The 22243-nt window shown below is 44.0% G+C and overlaps 1 protein-coding gene across 1 annotated transcript in view; it reads left to right on the top strand.

Moving 5' to 3' along the window:
* The window catches only part of LOC147898051 (long-chain-fatty-acid--[acyl-carrier-protein] ligase AEE15, chloroplastic-like), a 250532-nt gene that overhangs the window by 14432 nt on the left and 213857 nt on the right, over positions 1-22243 (top strand). The window contains exons 3-5 of the mRNA XM_087379362.1: positions 14814-14928; positions 18802-18889; positions 19037-19251. Coding sequence (XP_087235488.1) covers positions 14814-14928; positions 18802-18889; positions 19037-19251 — 418 coding nt within the window. The remainder of the gene's footprint in view (positions 1-14813; positions 14929-18801; positions 18890-19036; positions 19252-22243) is intronic.

The raw sequence follows: 22243 nt of genomic DNA, 5'->3' as shown, positions 1-22243 counted from the left end.
TCATTCCTGATTCAGAGATGATTACCACTACTCTGAATTCTTTTCCTGAGTCTTATCTCAGCTTTCATACCTCGCTGAATTTGTCGTTGAGGGGGGGTGCAAAGCCTCTCAATTTTCACGAGTTGATAGGACTTCTGCTGCAGGAAGAGCAGACCAGGAAAAACATGGCTTCACGAGCAGGTGAACATGCCATGCTTTCAAAATTCAAGCCTAAAGTAAAGGGACAGGCAAAGACTTCAGCAAATCAGCCTTCCAGTGGTTCAGGACAGCCTTCTCAAAAGGCTAAGGGTGATGCAGGTAAACCCAAGAAGAAGGGAATATGTCATTACTGCAAAAAGCCAGGTCACTACATTGGAGAATGCAAGAAAAGGCTTGCAAAAGAAAAGAAAAACAGCTCCGGTATGGCTGTTTCCGATTCAGCTCCTCATGCATTTGACAATGAGCAAGCTACAGCCAACTTTGTGGAGCACGACTATGCCTTTTTGTCTTGCATTTCAGACTCTTAGTTGGCTGCTCCGGATAGTACAGCCACTTGTAATGATGACTCTTATGCTTTTCTGACATGCAGTTATGATTCTTCCAAGGATGCATCAGGTTTCAGTGTCAATGAGACACAAAATACATGGTATTTTGATAGCGGTGCCTCAAAGCATATCACTTCCAGGAAGTGTCTTTTCACATCTCTGCATCCACCACCTGTTGGTAAAAAGGTCACATGTGCCAACAACAACTCCTATTCAGTTCGTGGTACAGGAGAAGTTGAACTTACAGCCATTGACGGCTCAACATTCAAAATTTCTGATGTCTTGTATGTGCCTGGTATCACAAAAAATCTACTTTCAGTGTCCACTCTTAACAGAGCTGGATTTCAGGTCATTTTTGAAGATGACAAGTGTGCAGTCCATGGCAGAGAGCATGACTATGCCTTGAGATTGTCTGGCACTTTGTTACGTGGTCTTTTTCAGCTTGACATGTATGAGAAAAGACCAGCACATGCTCTTGCAGTTTCCACTCCTACTGTTGCTATGCAGAATGCAGAGTTATGGCATGCCAGATATGGACACATGCATTATGGCAGCTTGATGACGCTTCAAAAACATGCCATGGTTGATGCATTGCCTCCTCTTGAAACACCTCCTCCACATGCTTGTGAAGGGTGCATTCTTGGTAAAGTGCACAGATCTCCTTTTAAGAAGGATGGATCAGTAAAAGCTGTTCGAAAATTACAGCTTATCCATAGTGATGTCTGTGGTGCCATGAGGACTCCATCATTGGGTGGTCATCTTTACTTTGTCACTTTTATAGATGACTACTCCAACTACACTTGGGTTTATGGGCTGAAACGCAAATCAGAAGTGTTTATGGTTTTCAAACACTTTGCAGCCATGGTTGAGAATGAATCCACACTCAAGATACAGACATCACGCACAGATAGAGGAGGGGAGTATTTGTCTGCAGGTTTTGATGCTTTTTTGAAAGACAAATACTTTTTTGATGCTTTTTTGAAAGACAAGGGCATAGTACATCAGCTTACAGTGAGGCTAACTCCTCAGCAAAATGGCAAAGCTGAAAGAAAAAATCGTACTCTTATGGAGATGGAGAGATGCATGCTAAAAAGCAAAAAACTGCCTCACAAATTTTGGCTTGAAGGTCTCATGTGTGCCAATTATGTTTTGAATCGGGCACCCACAAAAGCTTTGAAGACCAAGACTCCCTATGAAGTTTGGCAAGGGAGAAAGCCTTCTGTGGATCATTTCCGTGTCTTTGGATGCCTTGCATATGCTCATGTGCCCGTTGAGTTTCGGCATAAGTTGTCTGATAAGGCAATCAAATGCATTTTTGTTGGGTACAGTGCAGAGAGCAAAGGCTACCGTCTTTACAATCCTGTCACACCGCAAGATTATTGTCAGTAGAGATGTTATATTTTCAGAAAATTCAGCTCACACTCAAGCTGAATTTGATTTGCCTTATTCTTGCGATGATGTCTTTGGGGGGTTACTACCCATTGCCTTGGGTTCCCCTGCTGATATATCTGATGCAAATCAACATGCTCCGATTCAGCCACAGGATGTCTTACCACCTCCACAAGCAGTGGAAGAGGTTGTTCAGCAAGAAATTGCAGATATACATGCAGCAAAAACAGTCCCAAATTGGCTGTTACAAACTCTCAGGGAGAGAAAAATTGATGCTCCATTACCTGGCAGAACTCGAAGTGCAACAAGGCATAGGGGAGGTGCTCTTTCAGTTGAATCAACTTATGCAGGTACTCTTCTTGATGAGGAGGAACCTGAGACATTTGAAGAGGCACAGGATAATGTGCATTGGATGAATGCCATGCACGATGAGTTGCAGTCCATCCAGAAAAATCAGACATGGGAAGGTGTCGATTTGCCACCAGGTAAACATGCCATAGGTACATAGTGGGTTTTCAAAGTTAAAAGAAAGCCAGATGGCACCATTGATAGGTACAAGGCAAGGCTGGTTGCAAAAGGATATGCTCAGAAAAAGGGCATAGACTATGAGGAGACTTTTGCTCCTACATCCAGAATGACAACCATCCGGTCAGTTATAGCAATGGCTGCAAATTTTCAATGGAATGTTCATCAGTTGGACATAAAAACAGCCTTCCTTAATGGAGACTTGTTGGAAGAGGTTTATGTCAAACAACCTCCAGGCTTTGAAATTTCAGGAAATACACTTCAGGTATGCAAGCTGAATAAAGCTTTGTATGGGCTGAAACAAGCCCCACGTGCATGGTATTCCAAAATTCATGCCTTTCTGACTAGCAAGGGGCTGCACAACAGTCCAACTGAAAGCACCCCCTACATCAAGAAGGATGGGGGGGATATTTTAGTCATCATTCTTTATGTAGATGACTTACTGCTCATAGGGTCAAATGAAGATAATATTGCAGATTTTAAAGCTGAATTGCAGACCACTTTTGACATGTCAGATTTGGGGCTGCTACACTTTTATTTGGGGATCCAGTTCACTCAAGAGAAAAGTGGCATCGGTATGTCTCAATCCAAGTATGTGCAGAAACTCTTGGACAGATTCAACATGCAGGATTGTAAGCCCATAGCTACTCCCATGGAGCCGGGGCTGAAGCTTACAATGCATGATGCAAGTGAATCAATTGATGTCACACTCTATAGTCAGGCTGTTGGATGCCTCATTTATCTCTGCAATACACGACCTGATGTTGAGTTTGCAGTTTCTCAGGTGAGCAGATATATGCAGAGCCCAAAGACTATGCATTGGCAGGCTGTAAAACGCATCTTCCGTTATTTGCAAGGTACCAAGTCTTTTGGCTTGATGTTTCTCAGGGGGGGTGACTTGCAGATGCATGCCTACAGTGACTCAGATTGCGCTGGAGACTATGACACTAGGCAGTCCACAAGTGGCAATTGTTTCTTTTTGGGCAAAGCTTGTATTTCTTGGTTAAGCAAGAAACAATCTACAGTGGCTACCTCTTCATGTGAAGCTGAGTAGAGGGCAGCTTTCACAGCGACAGTTGAATGTGTTTGGCTGCGTCGTTTATTTGCTGATCTTCATCTTTCATTGGAGGGTCCTTCTCCAATTCTCACTGATAGTCAGAGTGCTATTACAGTGGCAAAGAATCTTGTGTTTCATGCTCGCACGAAGCACATTGAGGTTCACTATCACTACGTCAGAGAGAAGTTGCATGCAGGAGAGATCAGTATGATCTATTTGTCAACACATGACAATGTTGCAGACATTTTCACCAAAGCACTTCCAATGAAAAGTTTGAGGCATTTCGCAGTGCCCTGAACTTATCTCCTCTTGGTGATTGATCATTTCCTTGTACATGACATTGGCACTGCAGGGAGGTGTTAGAATTATTGTTGTAATTTAGCAGTGACCAATGTAATGTAATAAGTAGGTTAGGGGCACTTTTCCCTCACTTAGAGGTTTTTCCCCCTAACCACAGTTAGTTCACTAACTAGGGTTAGTGAAGGATAAGGTTTTGTCACTTAGACAAAACCTATCACTCTATTCAGTTGTACTACACTGATCTAATTGCAACTATCATTTTCAGCTCTCTCTCTCTCTTGTTCCTGCTCTCTCACGTTGCTTTCTCCCTTGTTCTCACAACCTCGACACTTGTGGAGCAGAGCCGCATCCTCCTTGGCCCGCATCTTGTTTACCTCTTTCCTTCGTATCATGGATTCACAATGGAGGACATGGATACGACACACCATGTTCCACGTTTTTCGGCTACACTCCGCTTCCTAGGGCTCCCTAAGGAGTATCGGGCCATCCTCCCTTCCATTAGTCAGGCATTCGGCACAGTGCTCGAGTCCTTGCGGCCGCCTCAGTTCTAGCAGATGATGGAGTCCCTAGGATCAGACTGGTGGTTGAGAGCCTAGAGTCCCTTCTAGAGTTGATCCTCCTCGAGACCCTTGAAGGGGGCACACTTCGCTAAAGGGTGGAGATTTTCGAGTTACCAGGTCAGTGTCTTCGGTACAGACAAATGGGTCACCTCGCTAGAGACTGTGCCCCCGTGGCCTCCCTCGCGTGCCTCCCCCACCTCCTCTGCAAAGTAGACAGAGTCAGCAGGCCCGAGTCCAGCGTCCTCTCAGGCAGGAGCAGCAGTAGTCTCATACCCCTTGGGTTACCTCCTTAGAAGGGGACTGGACCTAGGTTAAAAAGAAAAAGAAACCAAGCAAGCAGGCCAACAAGCGCCGCAGGCAAAGGGCCAATCGCAGAGAGAGGGAGAGGGTTGACCGAGAGGCCTCGAAGGAGGAACAACAGGAGCTACCTCCTCTAGTGGCAGGGGCCACCGCCCATCCAGACGATCCTCCAGCTTCGGAGGTTCAGCCTCCGCACCCACCCTTGCAGCAGCAGCGAGCCTCAGGAGCTTCAGATGTGGCAATGGCGAAAGCCGCAGACGCTAGCCCGATGGGGGCCACGAAGGAGCCGATTGAGAGTCGCGACGAGCCTAACCAACAGGTGGGACCTGAGGTCATCCTTATCCCTCCTCCTCCCCCTCCCCCTCCCCCTCCCCCTCTTCCTCTTCACTTCCTCCTTCCCCTCCAGGGTTCCCCCCATCCCCTCTCCCCCCCTCAGCCCCCCCTTCTACGGTCACTCTCACCACTTGCCCCCCTCCCGCTATCCCCCGCATCCCTACTCCTCCCTCTCTCGCTGCCCCTCTTTCCACTTCAGCAACAGGTTCCTCAGCTTCGACACCCCTGCCAGCAGGCAAGGGAACGATGATGCCCCCTTTTGCTTCCTCATCGTAGCAGTAGGTCCGTTCAGGGAGGGATCCTGAGGGACGCGGCTCGTCCTCCCGGTCAGGAGCTCCCAACCTCCAGCCTAGGTGTCCCTTACCGCGGGACTTCTGGAGGTTGGGACTCTGGAACTATCTGGAGGTTCCGGACTCATATCCTCTACCATTGGAGGTAACGCTCATGGTCCTTCAACCCCGGAAAGGGGGTTTGATCAGTGCAGTGGGGTTGCAGACACACCCTGTTTGGAGATTTCCATTTGCCTCCACAGGGTTGGAGAAGTGATCCTTGAAGGTGTTCGATGCTATTTTGAAAAATCAGATTACACTCATGATGGACGAGTGGATGGGGCCACAGGGACTAGACCTTTGGTACGCCCATGGCGCGGAGGTGAACTTTCAGTTGAGCTTCACGCGCGAGGAGCCGATGTGTGGTTTGGCGACAGGAGTTATCAGATTGCCGTTGGAGGCAAAGGTGGAGCAGGCACACTTCTGGCCTCTCCAGAAGTGTGCGGAGCTGTTCGGGGTGGAAGCCTTCTTCATGATGAAGTGGGCACGGAAGATTGGTATTGAGCCGGTATCCACCCTAGTACGGCGCTGCACAGACACTGACTACTTGCCCTCTAAACCCCCGGCAAAATCACACATGGCAGTCTTTTTGGGACAGGCACCCACTCACAGGAGAGCCTTGTTCCCGACTCCCCAGTCCTCATGAGCTGGACCATAGTGAGTTGGAATGTACACGGGCTCCACGACCGTGTTCGTAGCCAACCGCAGTACCTGATACTCCGCCAGAAGTTGGAGATGGTAGTGTTAGGGCGGGCAGTGGACATCCTTATGATTCAGGAGCACATGTTTTCAGCCGCAGACATCAGATGATGCCATCACCTTCTCCCTGGGAGAGGTCCAGAGGAGTGGTCCTCCGCAGTAGGACGGAGCGGAGGGGTCTGCATCTCAGTCTCATAGACCTTGGCTCCAGAGGTCTACGATCAGGGCGAGCTCATTCCAGGACATGCAGTTTGGATGGGAGTTCGGACGAGAGAGTCCAGGATTGGGATCCTGAACGTGTATGCCCTAGCGTTTAGATAGCACCGCCCGGCCTTTTGGAGGAGGCTGTCAGAGTGTCTTCCGGATGTAGACTCCTAGATTGTTGGAGGTGACTTCAACAACCTGGAGTTTGGGGAAGACAAGTAGGGCAACGCCTCGTTCTTTGAGATGCCGGCAGCAAAGCGTAGCACCTGGGAGTAGTTCATTTTCATGATCAGTGGCAGAGACCCGTGGATAGAGTCAGATTTTAGCAGGACACCTGGCAACCTTCTCTTCTCCTTTGGACAGCGGAGACACGATGGACTGCTAGAGAGACTAGACCGTTTCTATGTTGGGGACTGGGCACTACACAGAGGCAGATCTACCAGGATTCTGGTAGGTACCACGATGTCAGACCACTCTCCACTGGTACTTCACTTGGATCAGCCCCGCCGAAGTCTCCCCCAGAAGGGGGTCCGCATTCCAGAGGACCTCCTGCAGGACGAGGAGATTCAACAGGTCATGGCAGGGATTGGGGAGCAGTCAGAAATGGCACCATGTGAGGGCTGGGCTGCGTGGGTGGCCAATACGATTCAGAGGAGCAGTGAGGAGCTGCAGGCTCACGCCCTTAGGCGGAGGAGGACCCTTCAGGAGCGTGAGCGGGCTTTGAGGAGAGACCTCGCCTCCATCGAGAGGCTCAGGGAGCAGGACCCAATTTCTCAGTGGCTTAGTGACAGACTCGAGAGCACTCGTCTCGAGCTTCAGGACACGGAGCTGCGGCGGGCTGAGTTCTCCTATCACTCCTCCCGGGCCCGATGGGTATAGTAGGGGAACATGATGACGAAGCAGTTCTTTCAAACCACTGGGCCCCGATCAGCAGGCACACAGCTATAGCGTCTCTGGGACTCGTAGGGCATCATGCACACTGACCTGCAGGAGACTCTGGACATGACCACGGGTTTTTACAGCCTGCTCTTTCAAACGGAGAGGATGCTGGTCTTGTGGCCCGAGAGCTAGTTTGGGATCATGTTCCGACAATAGTCTCGTAGGACTTATGCAGCAAATTTGAGGAGCCTTTCACAGATGAGGAGCTCTCGGAGGCCCTCAAGGCTCTCCTGGCCTAGAAGTGCCCAGGTGAGGATGGCTTGGCTTCGGCCTTCTTCCGGAACTTCTGGGAGATTATCTCCACCTGCGCCAACCAATGGGTAAGTCCTCGTGTGCTATCATCCAAAAGAAATAGGAAATCTTCCCTTGAGGTAGCCAATGCTACTGGTATTACGATAATTCTTTCTATCTTAAATGGTGCGTTGCCCTATCAGCTAGATTTAGATTTAGATGCTTGTTTGGGAGAGACTAAAATGAAATCGTTTAGACTTCACAAGCAGTTGTAGCTTGAATGAAGAGATTTGGACTACCTTTTGATTACCCTTCTCCTTTAGTGCTAGCCTTCATCATGGCTGAGTTTGCCCTTCACCTCCGGAGTGCCGACAGAAACTCAGTACAAAGACTTTGTATAAATGGATGCCCAAGTATGTGTGGGTGTGTGGATTTGTATGTGTGAGAGCATACTTTTATACCATGGTCTACACCCACTGTTGGGCGCTGATGACGTCAGTGGGGATGTCATAGTAGCTAGTCCCTGCTATGCGTGGTGGAGTTTATGGTTTTCAATCTTATGAGTGACTATCGTGAGATTGAAACTGCACTATGTTGTGTTTTTAGAGGATGAGTTTGGGAATATTCTTGGATTCATCTAGGTATATATAAATGATCTGCTGCTCGACCCAGTGTGTTTCCCTTGAGGTAGCCAATGCTGCTGCCTCCAGCTGCAAAGGGTGACCTATTCTAAGAGAAGAAAGCCACCTCCTCCACCCTATTAGAGTACAGTGTGCCCCACACGAGCGGGTAATAACCACTCCCTTGGATCCCACTGAACGTCCCCTGAGAGGAGGCCCCTCCCATAGCCATAGACGCCAGTGTGCAGCTATGGCTCGCTGGCATATCGCCCCTATCATTGTCATCTATGCTTTGCTCCCTGGGAATTGGTGCCTCACATCTTTTGGAGATGCCCTTAGTATAGAGATTTTTAATTCTTTCTGCAAAGGCTTTTGCAAGTGCGCTTTCCTAGTGCTACAAGATTTTCTGGCTCTTTGGGCGGCACCCCATGAGGCCAGGTTATGACCTTCTTTAAAGCTGGGTTGCCTATTGGGCTCTATGGACTTTATAGAAGGACTACAATCATAGAGGCTTTGGTGACCTTCCTTTTCTCAAGTTCTCTTTCTTCAGAGCATTGTTTACGGCAATCCTTTTGTGATTGCCTACGAGCTCACATTAGATGACAAGTTGTACAATGACCTTTTCTGATTTGTCATAGCATCTCCTCTCTTATGGGGCTGCACATTGTAAGATAAATACAACTGGTTTTCACCCCCCCCCCCCCAAAAAAAAAGTGTGCGTGGGTGTGTTTGGACCAAAGGAATTTGTTTTGTGGAAGATGTGATTGATACAGATGGTATGGTTATCTTTTTCCCTATTGCTGTCAGACAGTTTGCATTGGGGCATCATTTTAGACCACTTTGGTCCCTATTGTCACGAATGTTGCTTGATTATTTGTGAATTCCTCATCTTGAGATGCTCGACCGCCTTAAAGACTGGGTTCTTCAATCAAATGATAGTGTTTTCCATCCATTACTGTTGGCAGATATCATGGTTGCATGAGTTTATAAAGTCTTGCTGGCTCCCCCATGGTTCCTCTTCATGCTAATCACATCTGGTTTGTTACACACTCCTCTCGGTGGTGGTGCCAAAGATTGCAGTATGTTTGGGCTTTTAAACTTCCTCTTCGGTAAAAGTTCTTCTTGTTGTGAGATTTTACTCCTGTTCGGACAGCTTCTGGCTCATCGTCATATTGCTCCATGTCACCGATGCCAGTCTCCATGGGAGTCTATTCCTCATATTTGTTGGCATTTTCATGAATCTTATGATTTTTCGTTGTTGCTAAGGCAAAGTCTTCTGACTCACTACAGATTTGCATAGGAATTTCTGGAGGAGGCTCTGGAAATCCCTTAGAAATAGATCCCACTTGCCCTCGTTGTCTTTCTGCAGAGGAGTCAGTGCGACATTGCCTTTGGGACTGCAGTCAGGCGAGGACTATTTGGAAAGGGGTTGCGAAGATACTCAGCATTTTTCATACTTCCCCTTTCTTCATGACTTGGGGCTCGGTCACATGGTTATCCCTTACTGGGCCCTAGGTGTTTTATGAGGGTGAGCCTTCTTCTTGGGCACTCTTGGTCCGCCGGCAAGTGATAGAGCCCTGCTCTCTTCAGGATGTACCACTTACTCCCTTCAGGGCTTCTCATGCTTCAGTGGACACCTCTTGGGAGATCTTGGCTAGCATTTCCTCTTAGCACATTTGGAGAGCCAAATGTACAGAGGCCTTGGATGGCACCCAGATACACCCTTCACAGGTGTTCACGGGTATTTGGACTGACATGGTTCACACTTTGATAGCCATTTGGGCTAGCATGTAGGGCCCTTCACGGGCAGCCTCTTCTAGAAGGACTGTATTTCTTCGAGTTTGGAAGGATTCTTCCTTTTTCTCGGAGGTTTCTACTAGATTGAGATGGCACTATCAGCCCCAATTCTTTCTTTTTGGCTCTTGAGCTTTTCATGCATTGCATGGTGTATCCCGTATGGAGCTTGCTCTAATGGTTTTCTTTAATACTTAATAGAAGTCTCTTTTTGGGGGGGGGAAAAAAAAGTCTTCTGACTCATTTTTCGAGTGCTTGTTTTGACAAGCGTTTCTGGCTATTTGGTTTTCACCTTGTAAGGTAGGGCTATGATCTTCTCTTTTATTGGGTTCGTTAGTAGGCACTATGGACTGTATGGAATGACCATACCCATCGATTCTTTGGTGATCCATCTCTGCTAAGTATCAGTTTTTTGGGGCATCCTTAAGATTATCCTGCCTTCTTGTCATATAATGATATCGTTTGAGAACTTGTAATTGGATGTCCCTTTCTTTGTAATATAATGACAAATGGATTTTAACCCCCGCCCCCCCGCCCCCCCCCCCCCCCAAAAAAAAAAAAAAAAAGTGTGTGCGTACCGGGATAATTGCTTGTATAGTTCTTGCATCTTCTGTTTTGGACCTGTCCTCTTGCACGGGATTTCTTTTTCAGATTGATGACAAGGCTTCGAGCTTGTTTTCCCTCCACTTCCTTGGGAAGCATTTTTGGTTGTTTGGAAGCTATGCTCCCATCCCGGAGTATGATCATTTCTTCTCCTGGTGTTGATATTGGGCTCTTTGGTCATTGTATCGTGCTCGTGCCATTCGACAATATGAGCACTTTTCGGTGAATGTTTTTCCATACTTTGAAGGTTCTTTGCTTCGGTCTCTACAGAATGCTCATTCCCTTGGAGACCTTCCTCAGGCCCAGTTGGACGTTTTTTATTACTGTTTTTAGTTTTGAGTAGTAGCTGCCGACAGCTATGAATGTATGTTCTCTTAATGCAAAACTTCATTTGCAAAAATAAAATAAAGTTGTATGTGTATGTGTACATATATATGTATATGTATATATTATGTATGCATCGCAATTATGCATACCTGTTCTTGTAGCCCTTCCGACTTAATGGAAAGATAAGTTGCCTTGCTTAAACTGTGTGTAGGGCTCCCACATCATTGCAAGTGTGCCCCCAATGTGGAGTAAGTTTCGGTGATGAAATTTCTCATAGTTGTTGTTCATGGCTTCGGATCGTCTCTAGGGATTCATAGATGCATATTTGTCTGAATGATTTCTTTGGGAGAGAGGGTGTGATACCACCTGTGAAGTTTGTGGGAGTGGAGCAAGGATATGGGTGAGATGGATTATGGAAAGTGAAGACCCCCCCATGTTACCGAAAAACTGCAAATGCGAAGTATGAAGCTAAATCTAAATATTAGAATAAAAAACAAAATATGCACATGTTGACATGTGGCAATCTCGATTAATTTTGCCTAGGTGAACTTTACTTTTAAATTCAACCTTTAGTTTGAGGATAAGTTGTGCTTTTGCTTTAGAGCAAACGCGGTTGCCTAAACTAGAAATATATGCCTATGAGGGCCAAATGTGAATATATATATTATAGTCTTACAAAGGTATATACACTGGCCAAATGTCACTGAGACCATATTCACTAAAAATTACATAGACCAATGCTCTCAAGTCCTCGTGTTACGACGTTGTATCTCCTCCATCAGTGCTAAGGATCACTCCGACATCAAAGAGCGATGGTAAATGAACCATCGAGCAAGCATTGCTTGGTGTAGTAATCTTGTGGTGGAGGCTGGGCTTTCAGTCCCTTTGGTACAGTCTCTGTACGACCTAGCCTATGCATGGCTGTAACATCTGAGTGAGAGGTCCACCTCAAGCATGAGTCTCTACTCACTAAACATAATATCAAACATAAGATGATGCCTGCATTGAAGGTGAGAGTACTCTTGGGAATTTGATTGATGAACAAAGTTTTGTCGAGTTCTGCAAAAAAGTAACCCGTACACAGATTAGTAGCACGTTCATAAAAGAATACAAATATAGCAACAGGAATAAAAAGAAATCTTAAAAAAGTACTAATTAGGCAAGGCTTTTCACCTTGGACAGCTTGGATGAACTTGAGTTTTGTGAAGCTATTAGCACTTGTAGCAATGTCCTCACGAACAACAAAATGGGTGGTAGTACCAACAGCTTTGGACACAAGACTGCTACTAAGAGTCCTTAAGGAAGGATTTCTTTCTAGAATGGTTCTTATTTTGAACCAGAGAAGTAGATTGCAATTGTTGCCCAGGCCATTGGTTGCATGGTTGACTCCCACTTAAGTCCTAGAGTGATCTAGCATGGATTTCCCACCAAATTCTTATCATGATTTAAAAATAAATGTAAAGAATTCTTTTAGGCTTGCAATTTGATAGCTCCATGAACATCATAGCATAGGTACCCATGCTTATGGATCATGTATCTAATAGAGGCCAGGAATTGGTAGTGAGCTAGTGACATATGCGGAAATATACATTTTGAGTAGTATGAGTGTTTTGAAGGAGTCATCACTGACGAATGCAAGATTTGAAGGAATCGGAAGTATAGACTTTGCTTTGGTTATAAGTATCTACATGCACCTCGTCAAGGCATCCCTAAGGTGATGTAGCCCATGGCAGTTGTGGAAAGTATGACACATGTTAGCTGGTGGCGCCATGTCCTAGGTAAGTGGATGGCTTGCCACGTCCTATCAACCTTCTAGGCAACACCTAGGTAACCTCCCCACCTCTTTCATGTGTTTGCAATGTCAAGGGCATGTATGCTCTTTTAAGCAGACTAGAGCCCTCAAGCCTCCCTTTTCTCATTCTGAAGTTGTTGTACACCTCTCTTATTGTGAATGTAGCACTGAATTGAGGGGCTAGCTAGATGATCTTGAACAACAATTAATTCATGGCCTTAGCTTGACATGGTTGATGTGTCATTAGCTTCGTGGTTTCATGATTGCACTTTATGGTTGGATGGATGTCAAAGCAGCTTCCTAATAGAGATTTCCAAAAGCAGGTTTATGTGGAGTGGTCTCTAGTTTTTGGAGTTTCAAGGCAAGAGAACAAGGTTTGCAAGCTTCAGAAACCTCTTGAGCAAGCAATCCATGCATGTTGTCAGAAAGTACATCAAACTTTCTTGTCCAAGGGCTTCTTGCATTCTCCCATTGAGCCACAACATAATGACTCCAAGTATAAAGCAGTTCATGCAACCCCCATGGAATCCATGTGATTGATGAAATGATGATGGTCTTCATCATTTGGAGGGACATGTGCCACTCCCACTCATGATAATTTGGGTTGCATTACCATTGCAAAGAATCTCATATTTCATGCACGCATGAAACAATAAAAAAATTTCATCATTATGCCTAGGATTTTATCCAGGATGAGGTCAATGGGTGTTGGATATTCTCACCCAAAGCCTTTGCAAGGACACATTTGTCCATGTCAAAGTAGACTTAGTGATAAGACATTTGACTAAAAATGTTAAGGCTAGTAAAAGACAATTCTTTATTTGTACTTCTAGGATTTGTGGTCCTCATACGTTGCTATATCCCCATCGGAGCAATTTGTGAAACCATTGTACTTAGATACACTAGGTACTTTTGAGATATTTACTGAGTGCTATTCAGCCATACTGTTGGAGAAGCAAGACACATTTTCAGGATTTAAAAGAAAAAAAACGGGACCTTGAGGTATTGAGACAAGCATTAGGTTTTCCCTTGCTGGTTGTTTGCTAACGTAGGTCCTTTATGTTCTTCCTTAGGTTGCTCTGATCTACACAGTTGAGCATTGTGGAACCAAGAAAAGCTGATTTTATTTTCCTCAGCTTGCTTTTGTCCTCATCTTTGAAAGAAAGGCACAAGTTTTCGTTGCATATATTCACTTAGAAGAGGAAAAGAGGAAGCCCTATGCTGTTAATCTCCCATGAAGAGATCATACGAAGAATTATTTTGCAAAAATGCTATTGTGTCCAAAGATGGTAGGATTAGCTTGATTCTGCAAACTGTGAGACTGCGTACCTTGGATGTTCTCTTTTCAGATCCTGGAAGAACAAGTTTGTTGTATATGTTGACAGTTCGCTTAGTAAGAAGGATCTCCTTTCCTGAAAAAAAAAGGCAGGAAGTCTTATGTTTTTAATATCTGCAAGAAGGTATCACTCCAAGGATAGAAACATGTAAAGATGTCCAAAAGTGATGGGATTGGCTCAGTTATGTGAACTATGAAAAGCAGAGACCTTCTTGGATATTTGCATGGTCACTTTATTGATCCAAAAGTGGTAGATTGGATCAATTATGTGAAATATGAAAAGGAGATAACTTCTTGGGCATTTTGCATGGTCACTTTACTAATTAGAATGAATGGGCAGTAAGAATTGTAATTTAATGCCTTTGTCTGTTGGTTTTTTTTTGACGTCATGCAAGGCATAGATTTTATGGTCTAAGTTTTTTGGCTATACATTTCGTGATTAGAGTGTCCAATGTTGGTTTTTTCCATATGTTACTTTTCTCTGTTAAAGCATCCATGGCTCTCATAAGTGCTAATACCAAAGACATTTTTTCTCAGATCAAGGTAGCTACATTATAAATAATTGTTTTCCAATCTTCTGTTAAGTTTCTTCAGCACAGGTCAAGCTTATGCAGAGGATAGTTCACTCAATGTCATTTAGAGGCATACTTATTTCTACCTTCTATATCATATTAACTCACTAGATAGCAAAAAATGGATACACCATAGATGAATCAATTGAATAGAGTTGCTTTAGTTGAAATTTTACAATATCTACATGCCTTAGTGCCTCGTTAAGGTAGCACCCCCTTTTCATGGATTCAAGTCTCTGAAATCTGATGTTGAGAACGAACTTTGCCCTTCTTTTGCAATGATTATCGTTTCCAGCACTATAGCCTAGATCTTCATATCAGTTTTTCTGGCATGTTCAACGTGATGGGTTTTATTCATTCAAATTTATGTCTGATGCAGCTTAAGCAAGCAATTTTAGAGTTTGCAGAAGGCCTTCGGGTTGCAGGGATCTTGCCAAATGAAAAGGTTGCACTCTTTGCAGATAATTCATGTAGATGGCTTGTTGCAGATCAAGGTATTTGATGGGTTTTAGTTTTTAATAAATAAAGTGAATAAAGTTACATTTATATTTACTATGTGCATATCTTTGTCTGAATTGGCATTCCCTTTTCCCAGATCTCTTTGAGTCTTCCTCGCCACCAGCCCAGAGCTTGTCGGATTCCCCATTTCTTATTAAGATCCACTGTTTCCACTTTCCCCGCCATCAGTTTCTTGTAAGCAGCCTCAGTGGATAATTTTTTGAGTTGAGCCTTCCCTATAAACTAAGTCAGGTTAGGAGATTCATAGATGACTTTTTTGTCCTAGACATTCCAAACTTTGAAGTTGTTATGTACAAACATCCAAACTCTTTTGGTGGAGGAATTGAGGGTTTTGTGAACTTAATTGTACAGCTAGTGGAATCTTTTGTAGTTTCTTGGACCTGAGCATTACTCAATCTTCCTTAGGTTTAGAAGTTGATATCTATGATAAATGACAACAACCTGAGTATGCTATGTTGAATACTAGACGAATGCCTCACATCGACTCAAACATTTTTTATATGGCTAAATATGAAGTGATTACTTTTCAATTCTATATGTTCTCGTCTTTGCACAAGTAAGAGTGCATTTGTCTCTAGAAAGAGCTATAATACAAGAAAAGTAATAAAGAAACTCCGCTCTGTCCTTCGTTATAGTCATTAATCTTTGGAATTTTGGCATTGGGTATATTTAGGATCCATAAACATAGAATCAAAATCCAAAGTGGGGAGATTCATAGCCCATTTTCTTTTTAGTTCTTAGATTTTTAGAGTTCATGTATTCTTAGGTACCTGTTTAGTTTAGTTCTGCCATTTGTGTGTGTGTGTTTTCTTCTTCTGGGTTTGAAACTGGGCCCTACTATGGACTCTTTGGAAGGACATAAATCATTGGGTTTTTGATGATCTTTTTCTAAACAAGTTGTCCTTTTTCCTGAGCATCCCTCAGGCAGTCCATTTATGACTGTCCTTGACATGACCGTGACTCGGAGCCCGTGACCCGACAGCTCAGACAGAGGGTCAACACATAGATCACACTTGGGGACATCCCCTCCTTGTTTCGAGTCGAGTCGCAGCCCGATCGAAAGGGGTCACAGTAGCCGTGGTCAGATGCAGAGCTACGACCAGGAGACAACACTCTAGAGGAGCTACGCACCTCTAAGTGGCCGACAACACTCTATTGCTGACTTCATGCCTCCACTGCCTCATCCATCCTGATATCTTGCTGCCGCTGATGATGATGATGCTGAGATTGATATATAGTCGACCATGGACATGACTATGTTGTACTTGGGACTTAGTACTACCATTCTGCATTTTTTGCATTTTGCATTGGTATGGATGCTCGTTTAGTAGCTCCACTACCACAGCTTGTTGTATCAGGATTTTCACAGTCTCATAGACCCATCGGTCTTCCAAAGACTTTAATAAACTTTCTTTCTTTCTTTCTCAGTACTTGGCATATATGCAAGTTTTCTAAAGATGTAATTGCTATCCTTCTTGGAGACAACTTCCACTAATATAATTTTCTGGAGTTCCAAAAAAAGAAGAAGGTAAGATGCTTTTGAGAGCAAGGATTGGATGGATGCTAAACCCGAGTTGAATCTAATACATTACAACAACACTTGGGAGTTGTGTGACTTGTCTAAAGGCAAGCATGCCATAGACACTAAGTGGGTTTATAAACTCAAAAGAAAGGCTGATGGCAGTGTGGACCCCTATAAGGGCTGCCTTGTTGCAAAAGGTTGTGCTCAGCAGTAGGGTATCGACTTTTGCACGAACGTCATGCATTATGACCATTAGGTACATCATTGCTATAGCAGCCCATTATCATTGGCAATTGCATCAACTTGACATCAAAACCGGTTTGCTTCACGGAGATTTGCAAGAGGAGGTCTATCTCTCAGCCTCCTGGTTTTAAAGTCAGAGGGTGTGAAATTAAGGTATGCCAATTCCACAAAGTATTATATGGTTTGAAGCAAGCACCCCGGGCATGGTATGCCAAGACTCATACACATCTAATCAGCCTTGGTTTTCAGAACGGTCCTATGGAGAGCACTCTCTATGTACGTAAATGTGATGATGACTTGTTGATTCTTATTGTATAGGACCCACTACACAGCATATTGCAGCCTTTAAGGCTGATTTACAGGATTCATTTGTCATGACAGATGTGGGCAAGCCACACTACTATCTTGGCATTTAGTTTGCTTATGTTGGGGTAATTATGATGAGTCAGTCCAAGTACATTGTACAGTTCCTAAAGAGATTTCAGTTTGAGGACGGCAAAATAGTTGTTGAACCTTATTTATGTTTCTCCATGGATGATGTTGTTGAGCCATTTGATGCCACTCTCTATCTATAGGCTGTTGTTTGGCTGATATATCTGCCAGATGAGCCTAGATTTTCAGTATGATGTTTTCCCAACTGAGCAGATTCATGCATAGTCCCAGTACATAGCATTGGCAGGATATGAAGCGTTTCTTCCGATACTTAAAAGCACTCAAGGTTTGGGCCTTCTATATGGCCACGATTCTTCACTTATACGGCATGACTGTTCTCAATGATATGATACTACAGTGTCAAATTGTGGCAAGGTGTTTTATGCTTGGATCTTCACACATTCTTGGTTCTGCAACAAGCAGCCTACAGCTGCTACTTCTAGCTGTGAAGCTGACTACAAGGCAGCTTTTGGAGTGTATGTAACTACAAAAAATACTTGTAGATTTGGATGTTGGTAAGACATCTCCCCCCACTATCTACTGTCATAGTCATAGTGCTTTAGCCATTGCATAGAACCCAATATTTCATGCACGTTCTAAGCACATTGACGTTCATTACATAGTTACCAAGGAATGGGAACATTTTTGAAATCTCTGATGCTGGGAATGGGAATGTTCCGGGATGGGGGAAAGGGAATACCACATCATATAACACGTCATTGAGTCATGTGGAAATAGACCAAATTATGAAAACAAAACCACTTTTAGCAATTGTACAATATAAGAGAAAGGGCCTGAGAGAAGGCGAGGAAGAGGAGATTTGAACCGACCCATCATTGGTACGCATGAATAGAAAGAGGAGGACTCTTTCAGTGAGACTTGGCACGTGTCACAGCAGCCATGCCTAGCATTGGATGGATGGTTGATGATGAGGATGCTAGAACTACTAGTATCCTGCATTCTAGAGGACACTATCATTATACTTAACTCACGAATTTATGGATCAAGCTGCTCTGACAATCTGACTAGTTGAAAGGGACCAAGGTATGGATAGCTGTGGAACTCATACGAGCTCAATTGACTAATAAGGCAATGGAATTAGACAAGGTCAAGGCTGCTAGTAGGAAGGAATGGGCAGTATACCATGAGTGCATAGCACTCATCAAGGAGTTTCAATCCAAGCCAAAAGACTCTGAGCCTCGAACTGATGTATGGCTGATTATGTTTTTAATTATCAGACTACTAAATAACTGGAGTTGCTTTTTGCGCTCTTGGCAGCTGCCATGTGCCCTCCCTAAGCAGATGTACTAGATGGAATTTTGCTGTCCCATAGACGTGTTGGTCTCCCGTGGACATTAATAGACTTTCTTTCTTTCTTTATTTCTACTTCTTTCCAAGCATCCTAACATATTTCAGTATAAATGTCTTGTACTGAGATTTTTGTGGGGAAAGGATAATGTGAACAAACAGTTTTATACAGCTGAACCAGTTCAGATAAGTAGATCACCGTCACCCTTTCTGGTTCCATAAACTGTAATTTTGTAGGGATTCAAGTTTGACATGATTTATTCTAAATCTTATTTATAATGACATGGGAAATACAGTTTTATAAAATGAGCAGTGGGAATCTGAAATACAAGTTTTATTTCAGGCATAATGGCTGCTGGTGCAGTTGATGCAGTGCGGGGTACAAGATCATCCATTGAGGAGCTTTTACTTATATATACGCATTCAGATAGGTATGTCTTGGAAATAGGGATCCATATACTAGCAACAGAAAGGATGGATTGGGGTCAGTGGCTCATACTCAAGGAGTCTGCATAGTAATTGCGTTGGAGAAAGGCTCTGTTTGCTTAAGGTTCAAAATTATTCCTTGTTTGTTACAGTGTTGCACTCATTGTTGACAATTATGATCTGTATATCAAGCTGGGACCTCAGCTCCATGCATCTTCAAATTTGAAATTTGTAGTACTTCTTTGGGGTGAAAAGCCTGAAGTTGTTGAAGGCTCAAAGGCATCCAAGTTCACGGTGTACACGTACCAAGAAATTATTTGGAAAGGCCAAGAACGCCGAAAATTTTTGGCCACAGTTGGAAATTCAGGTAGGATGTTTTATGTCTACTTGGATATACTAAATGACAAATGGGGACGGCATAATTATCCAAAAACTTCTTGATCTTTGTCCCATAGATATGGCTTTAATCATCAAAAAATATCCACATAAACACTAAAATCCAAAAAATACTCAGCATATCTATATTTGTTATTCACTTTTGGTATATTGTATTTTTTGGATGAATATCTGATTTTCTTATTGCAAGCACCTAGCTATTTAGAGACTTCTCTTGATAAAAGTATGGCATGCATCACCTAATACTCTGGCAGCTGTTGCTACTTGACATGCTGTTGTCTTTTTCCATTGCGTTAAATTCTATCAGAAATAGAGAGGCATATTAGATAAGGTAGCTCTTTGGGCATAAAGATTTGTGCATTTTGAACACATTGAATGACACTACAGCATAATAAAAGTCATCGGGGCTGGGACATGTTATCTACTTGTGATAGGTGTATGTTGAAATCCTAATATTTCTTCAGTTTTTAAATCTATTTGTAGTAGATACTACTTGTTGACTTAAGTCTTTTGTATTCATATGACAAGAAAAAGGTATAGAAAGAATAGTGCCATGCCCCTCCTTCCAGAAATCACATCCTCAAGTGCATTACCTTGAGTTAACATAATCAGTAAGAATGAAGGACAATAATTTCGGAGTAATTTATAACCCATTTCTCAACTAACAGTACGTGCAAACAAGTGCTGGCTTGAAGAAATTGCATATTGATATAGATATGACTTTATAGTACATGTGTGGAACTATGTAATAGCGTTATCCCCCAAGCCTATGAGATATTTTCACATGATTAAGGATGGGAGAGATATTCATAGTGTCTTGGTTCAACGTTTTATTGGGGGTAAGCAAGTCATGTCCATGAGAGGGATGCAGCCTGCTTCAGCAAGTTATGTCCATGAGAGGGTTGGTTTAGGATTTAGTGGTAGTGCTTGAGAGGTTTGGCATTGTGGCAAGTGACTGCTCTCATTGTGTCAGGGCACTTGTAGTTGTGAGGTTCAGAGTGGGGCATTGAGTTAGAGAAGTGTTCATAGCAAGGAGTTGTTCAGGGTGGGGTTCATTTAGAGAGGGCAGAGGCCAAGCCTTCTCAATGCATATGGTGCTTTATAGTGTGTATAGAGATGGTGAGGGTTGCAATTATGAGTTGAATGGGTGGGTTTTAGATAAGGCAGGGGCCAAGCCTACTCATTGTAAATGGTGGTTTGTAGCCTCACACATCTAAATGCTAAATGCTTGTTTGATTCAACCTCCTGCATGTTGCACGAAGTGCAGACCTATCTCTCTCATGAGATGCCCTCTCATCACCGTGTCTAGATATATAGCCGGTGAGAGGACACTCAAAACTGCGCATTCTAGATCCTCAAGGCATGAGAAAGAAAGAAAGAAAGTCTATTAACGTCCATTGGAGACCAAAAGGTCTATGGGACAGCAAGAAACCCTCCAGTACATCTGCTTTAGGGAGGGCACATGGCAGCTCCCAAGGAGTGCAAAACCAACCCACATTATTTTAGAGTACCTACATATTAGTCTGAAAGAGTAAACAGCCATACATCAGTTTAAGATGGAGAGTCTTTTGCTTTTAATTTAAACTCTCTGAGGGTGGCGAGCTGTACGGACGGAGAGGTAGGTATGGACAGGGTTGTGCGGACGGGAGAGGTATGGAAGAGAGAGAGAGAAATTTTATTAGAGTCTTCGGAAGACCGATGGGTCTATGAGACTGAAAGAAAACATGATACAAATCACAGTAAGGGTGGAGCTACTAAAACGAGCATCATCACCCGTGCTGAATCCTAAGTCTGATCATACATAATCAAATACATCTGGGTATGACAATGAAAAGAAAAAACACTAGAGCGGAGCGGAATCCTCCGTATGTCATGTCGCCCTAGCTGGTGCATAGCCGGTGATAGGAAGCTGCGTCCGTCAAGGGGTCCCGTGCGTCTCTTTCTCCTGGAGGAGGCTCGACGTAAGACCAGAGCTATTGTGACTCCCGTGGGGCGTATCCCGGGTCTAAACAATGACGCGAGGTCCCTCAGAGTGATGAAGACCGATGGGTCTATGAGACTGAAAGAAAACATGATACAAATCACAGTAAGGGTGGAGCTACTAAAACGAGCATCATCACCCGTGCTGAATCCTAAGTCTGATCATACATAATCAAATACATCTGGGTATGACAATGAAAAGAAAAAACACTAGAGCGGAGCGGAATCCTCCGTATGTCATGTCGCCCTAGCTGGTGCATAGCCGGTGATAGGAAGCTGCGTCCGTCAAGGGGTCCCGTGCGTCTCTTTCTCCTCGAGGAGGCTCGACGTAAGACCAGAGCTATTGTGACTCCCGTGGGGCGTATCCCGGGTCTAAACAATGACGCGAGGTCCCTCAGAGTGATCTGTGTGTCGTGTTCTGGTCATCGGGTCTGGGTCTCTATCATGTCTGCGGCTAGACATTGGACGAGAGAGAGAGAGAGAGAGAGATAGATAGATAGATAGATAGATAGTTTTTTAACGTCGTAGGAACAATCCCAAGGAGCCAATTCTGACTCATCCAACGTCGATCCCTCTGAGAGAGAGAGAGAGAGAGAGAGAGTTTATTAAAGTCTTTGGAAGACCGATGGGTGTATGAGACTGTGAAAAACCTGGTACAAACGAGCTGTGGTGCGGGTCTCTACCTCTCCTGCTATCTATGATGTAATGAAGGCCGAAAGTGGGTCAAGTTAGTGGGGGTTAGGATAATTAGTATTTGGGGTGTTTGCAAGATAGAGGGGTCTAAAGGGCTAAGGAGGTACTATATAAGTACCATCCTCTCATGTACAAGGACACTTTCTGGATGTGACATCTAATCCTATCTACTCTCCCTCCCTCCTTCTTGCCTGCGCTCTCTCACTCTCTCTCTTCCCTATTCCCTCTCATTCTCTCCCTCTCTCTTTCCTACTTCATTCTCTCTCTCCTACCCCTTCTCCTCCCTTCTT

This window comes from Dipteris shenzhenensis, chromosome 9, assembly GCF_047967505.1.
Source record: "Dipteris shenzhenensis isolate YYH24624 ecotype China chromosome 9, Dip_SZ_1.0, whole genome shotgun sequence".
Lineage (NCBI taxonomy): Eukaryota > Viridiplantae > Streptophyta > Polypodiopsida > Gleicheniales > Dipteridaceae > Dipteris > Dipteris shenzhenensis.
The sequence above is the reverse complement of the archived record's forward strand: the minus strand, read 5'-3'. Positions and strand labels throughout refer to the sequence as shown.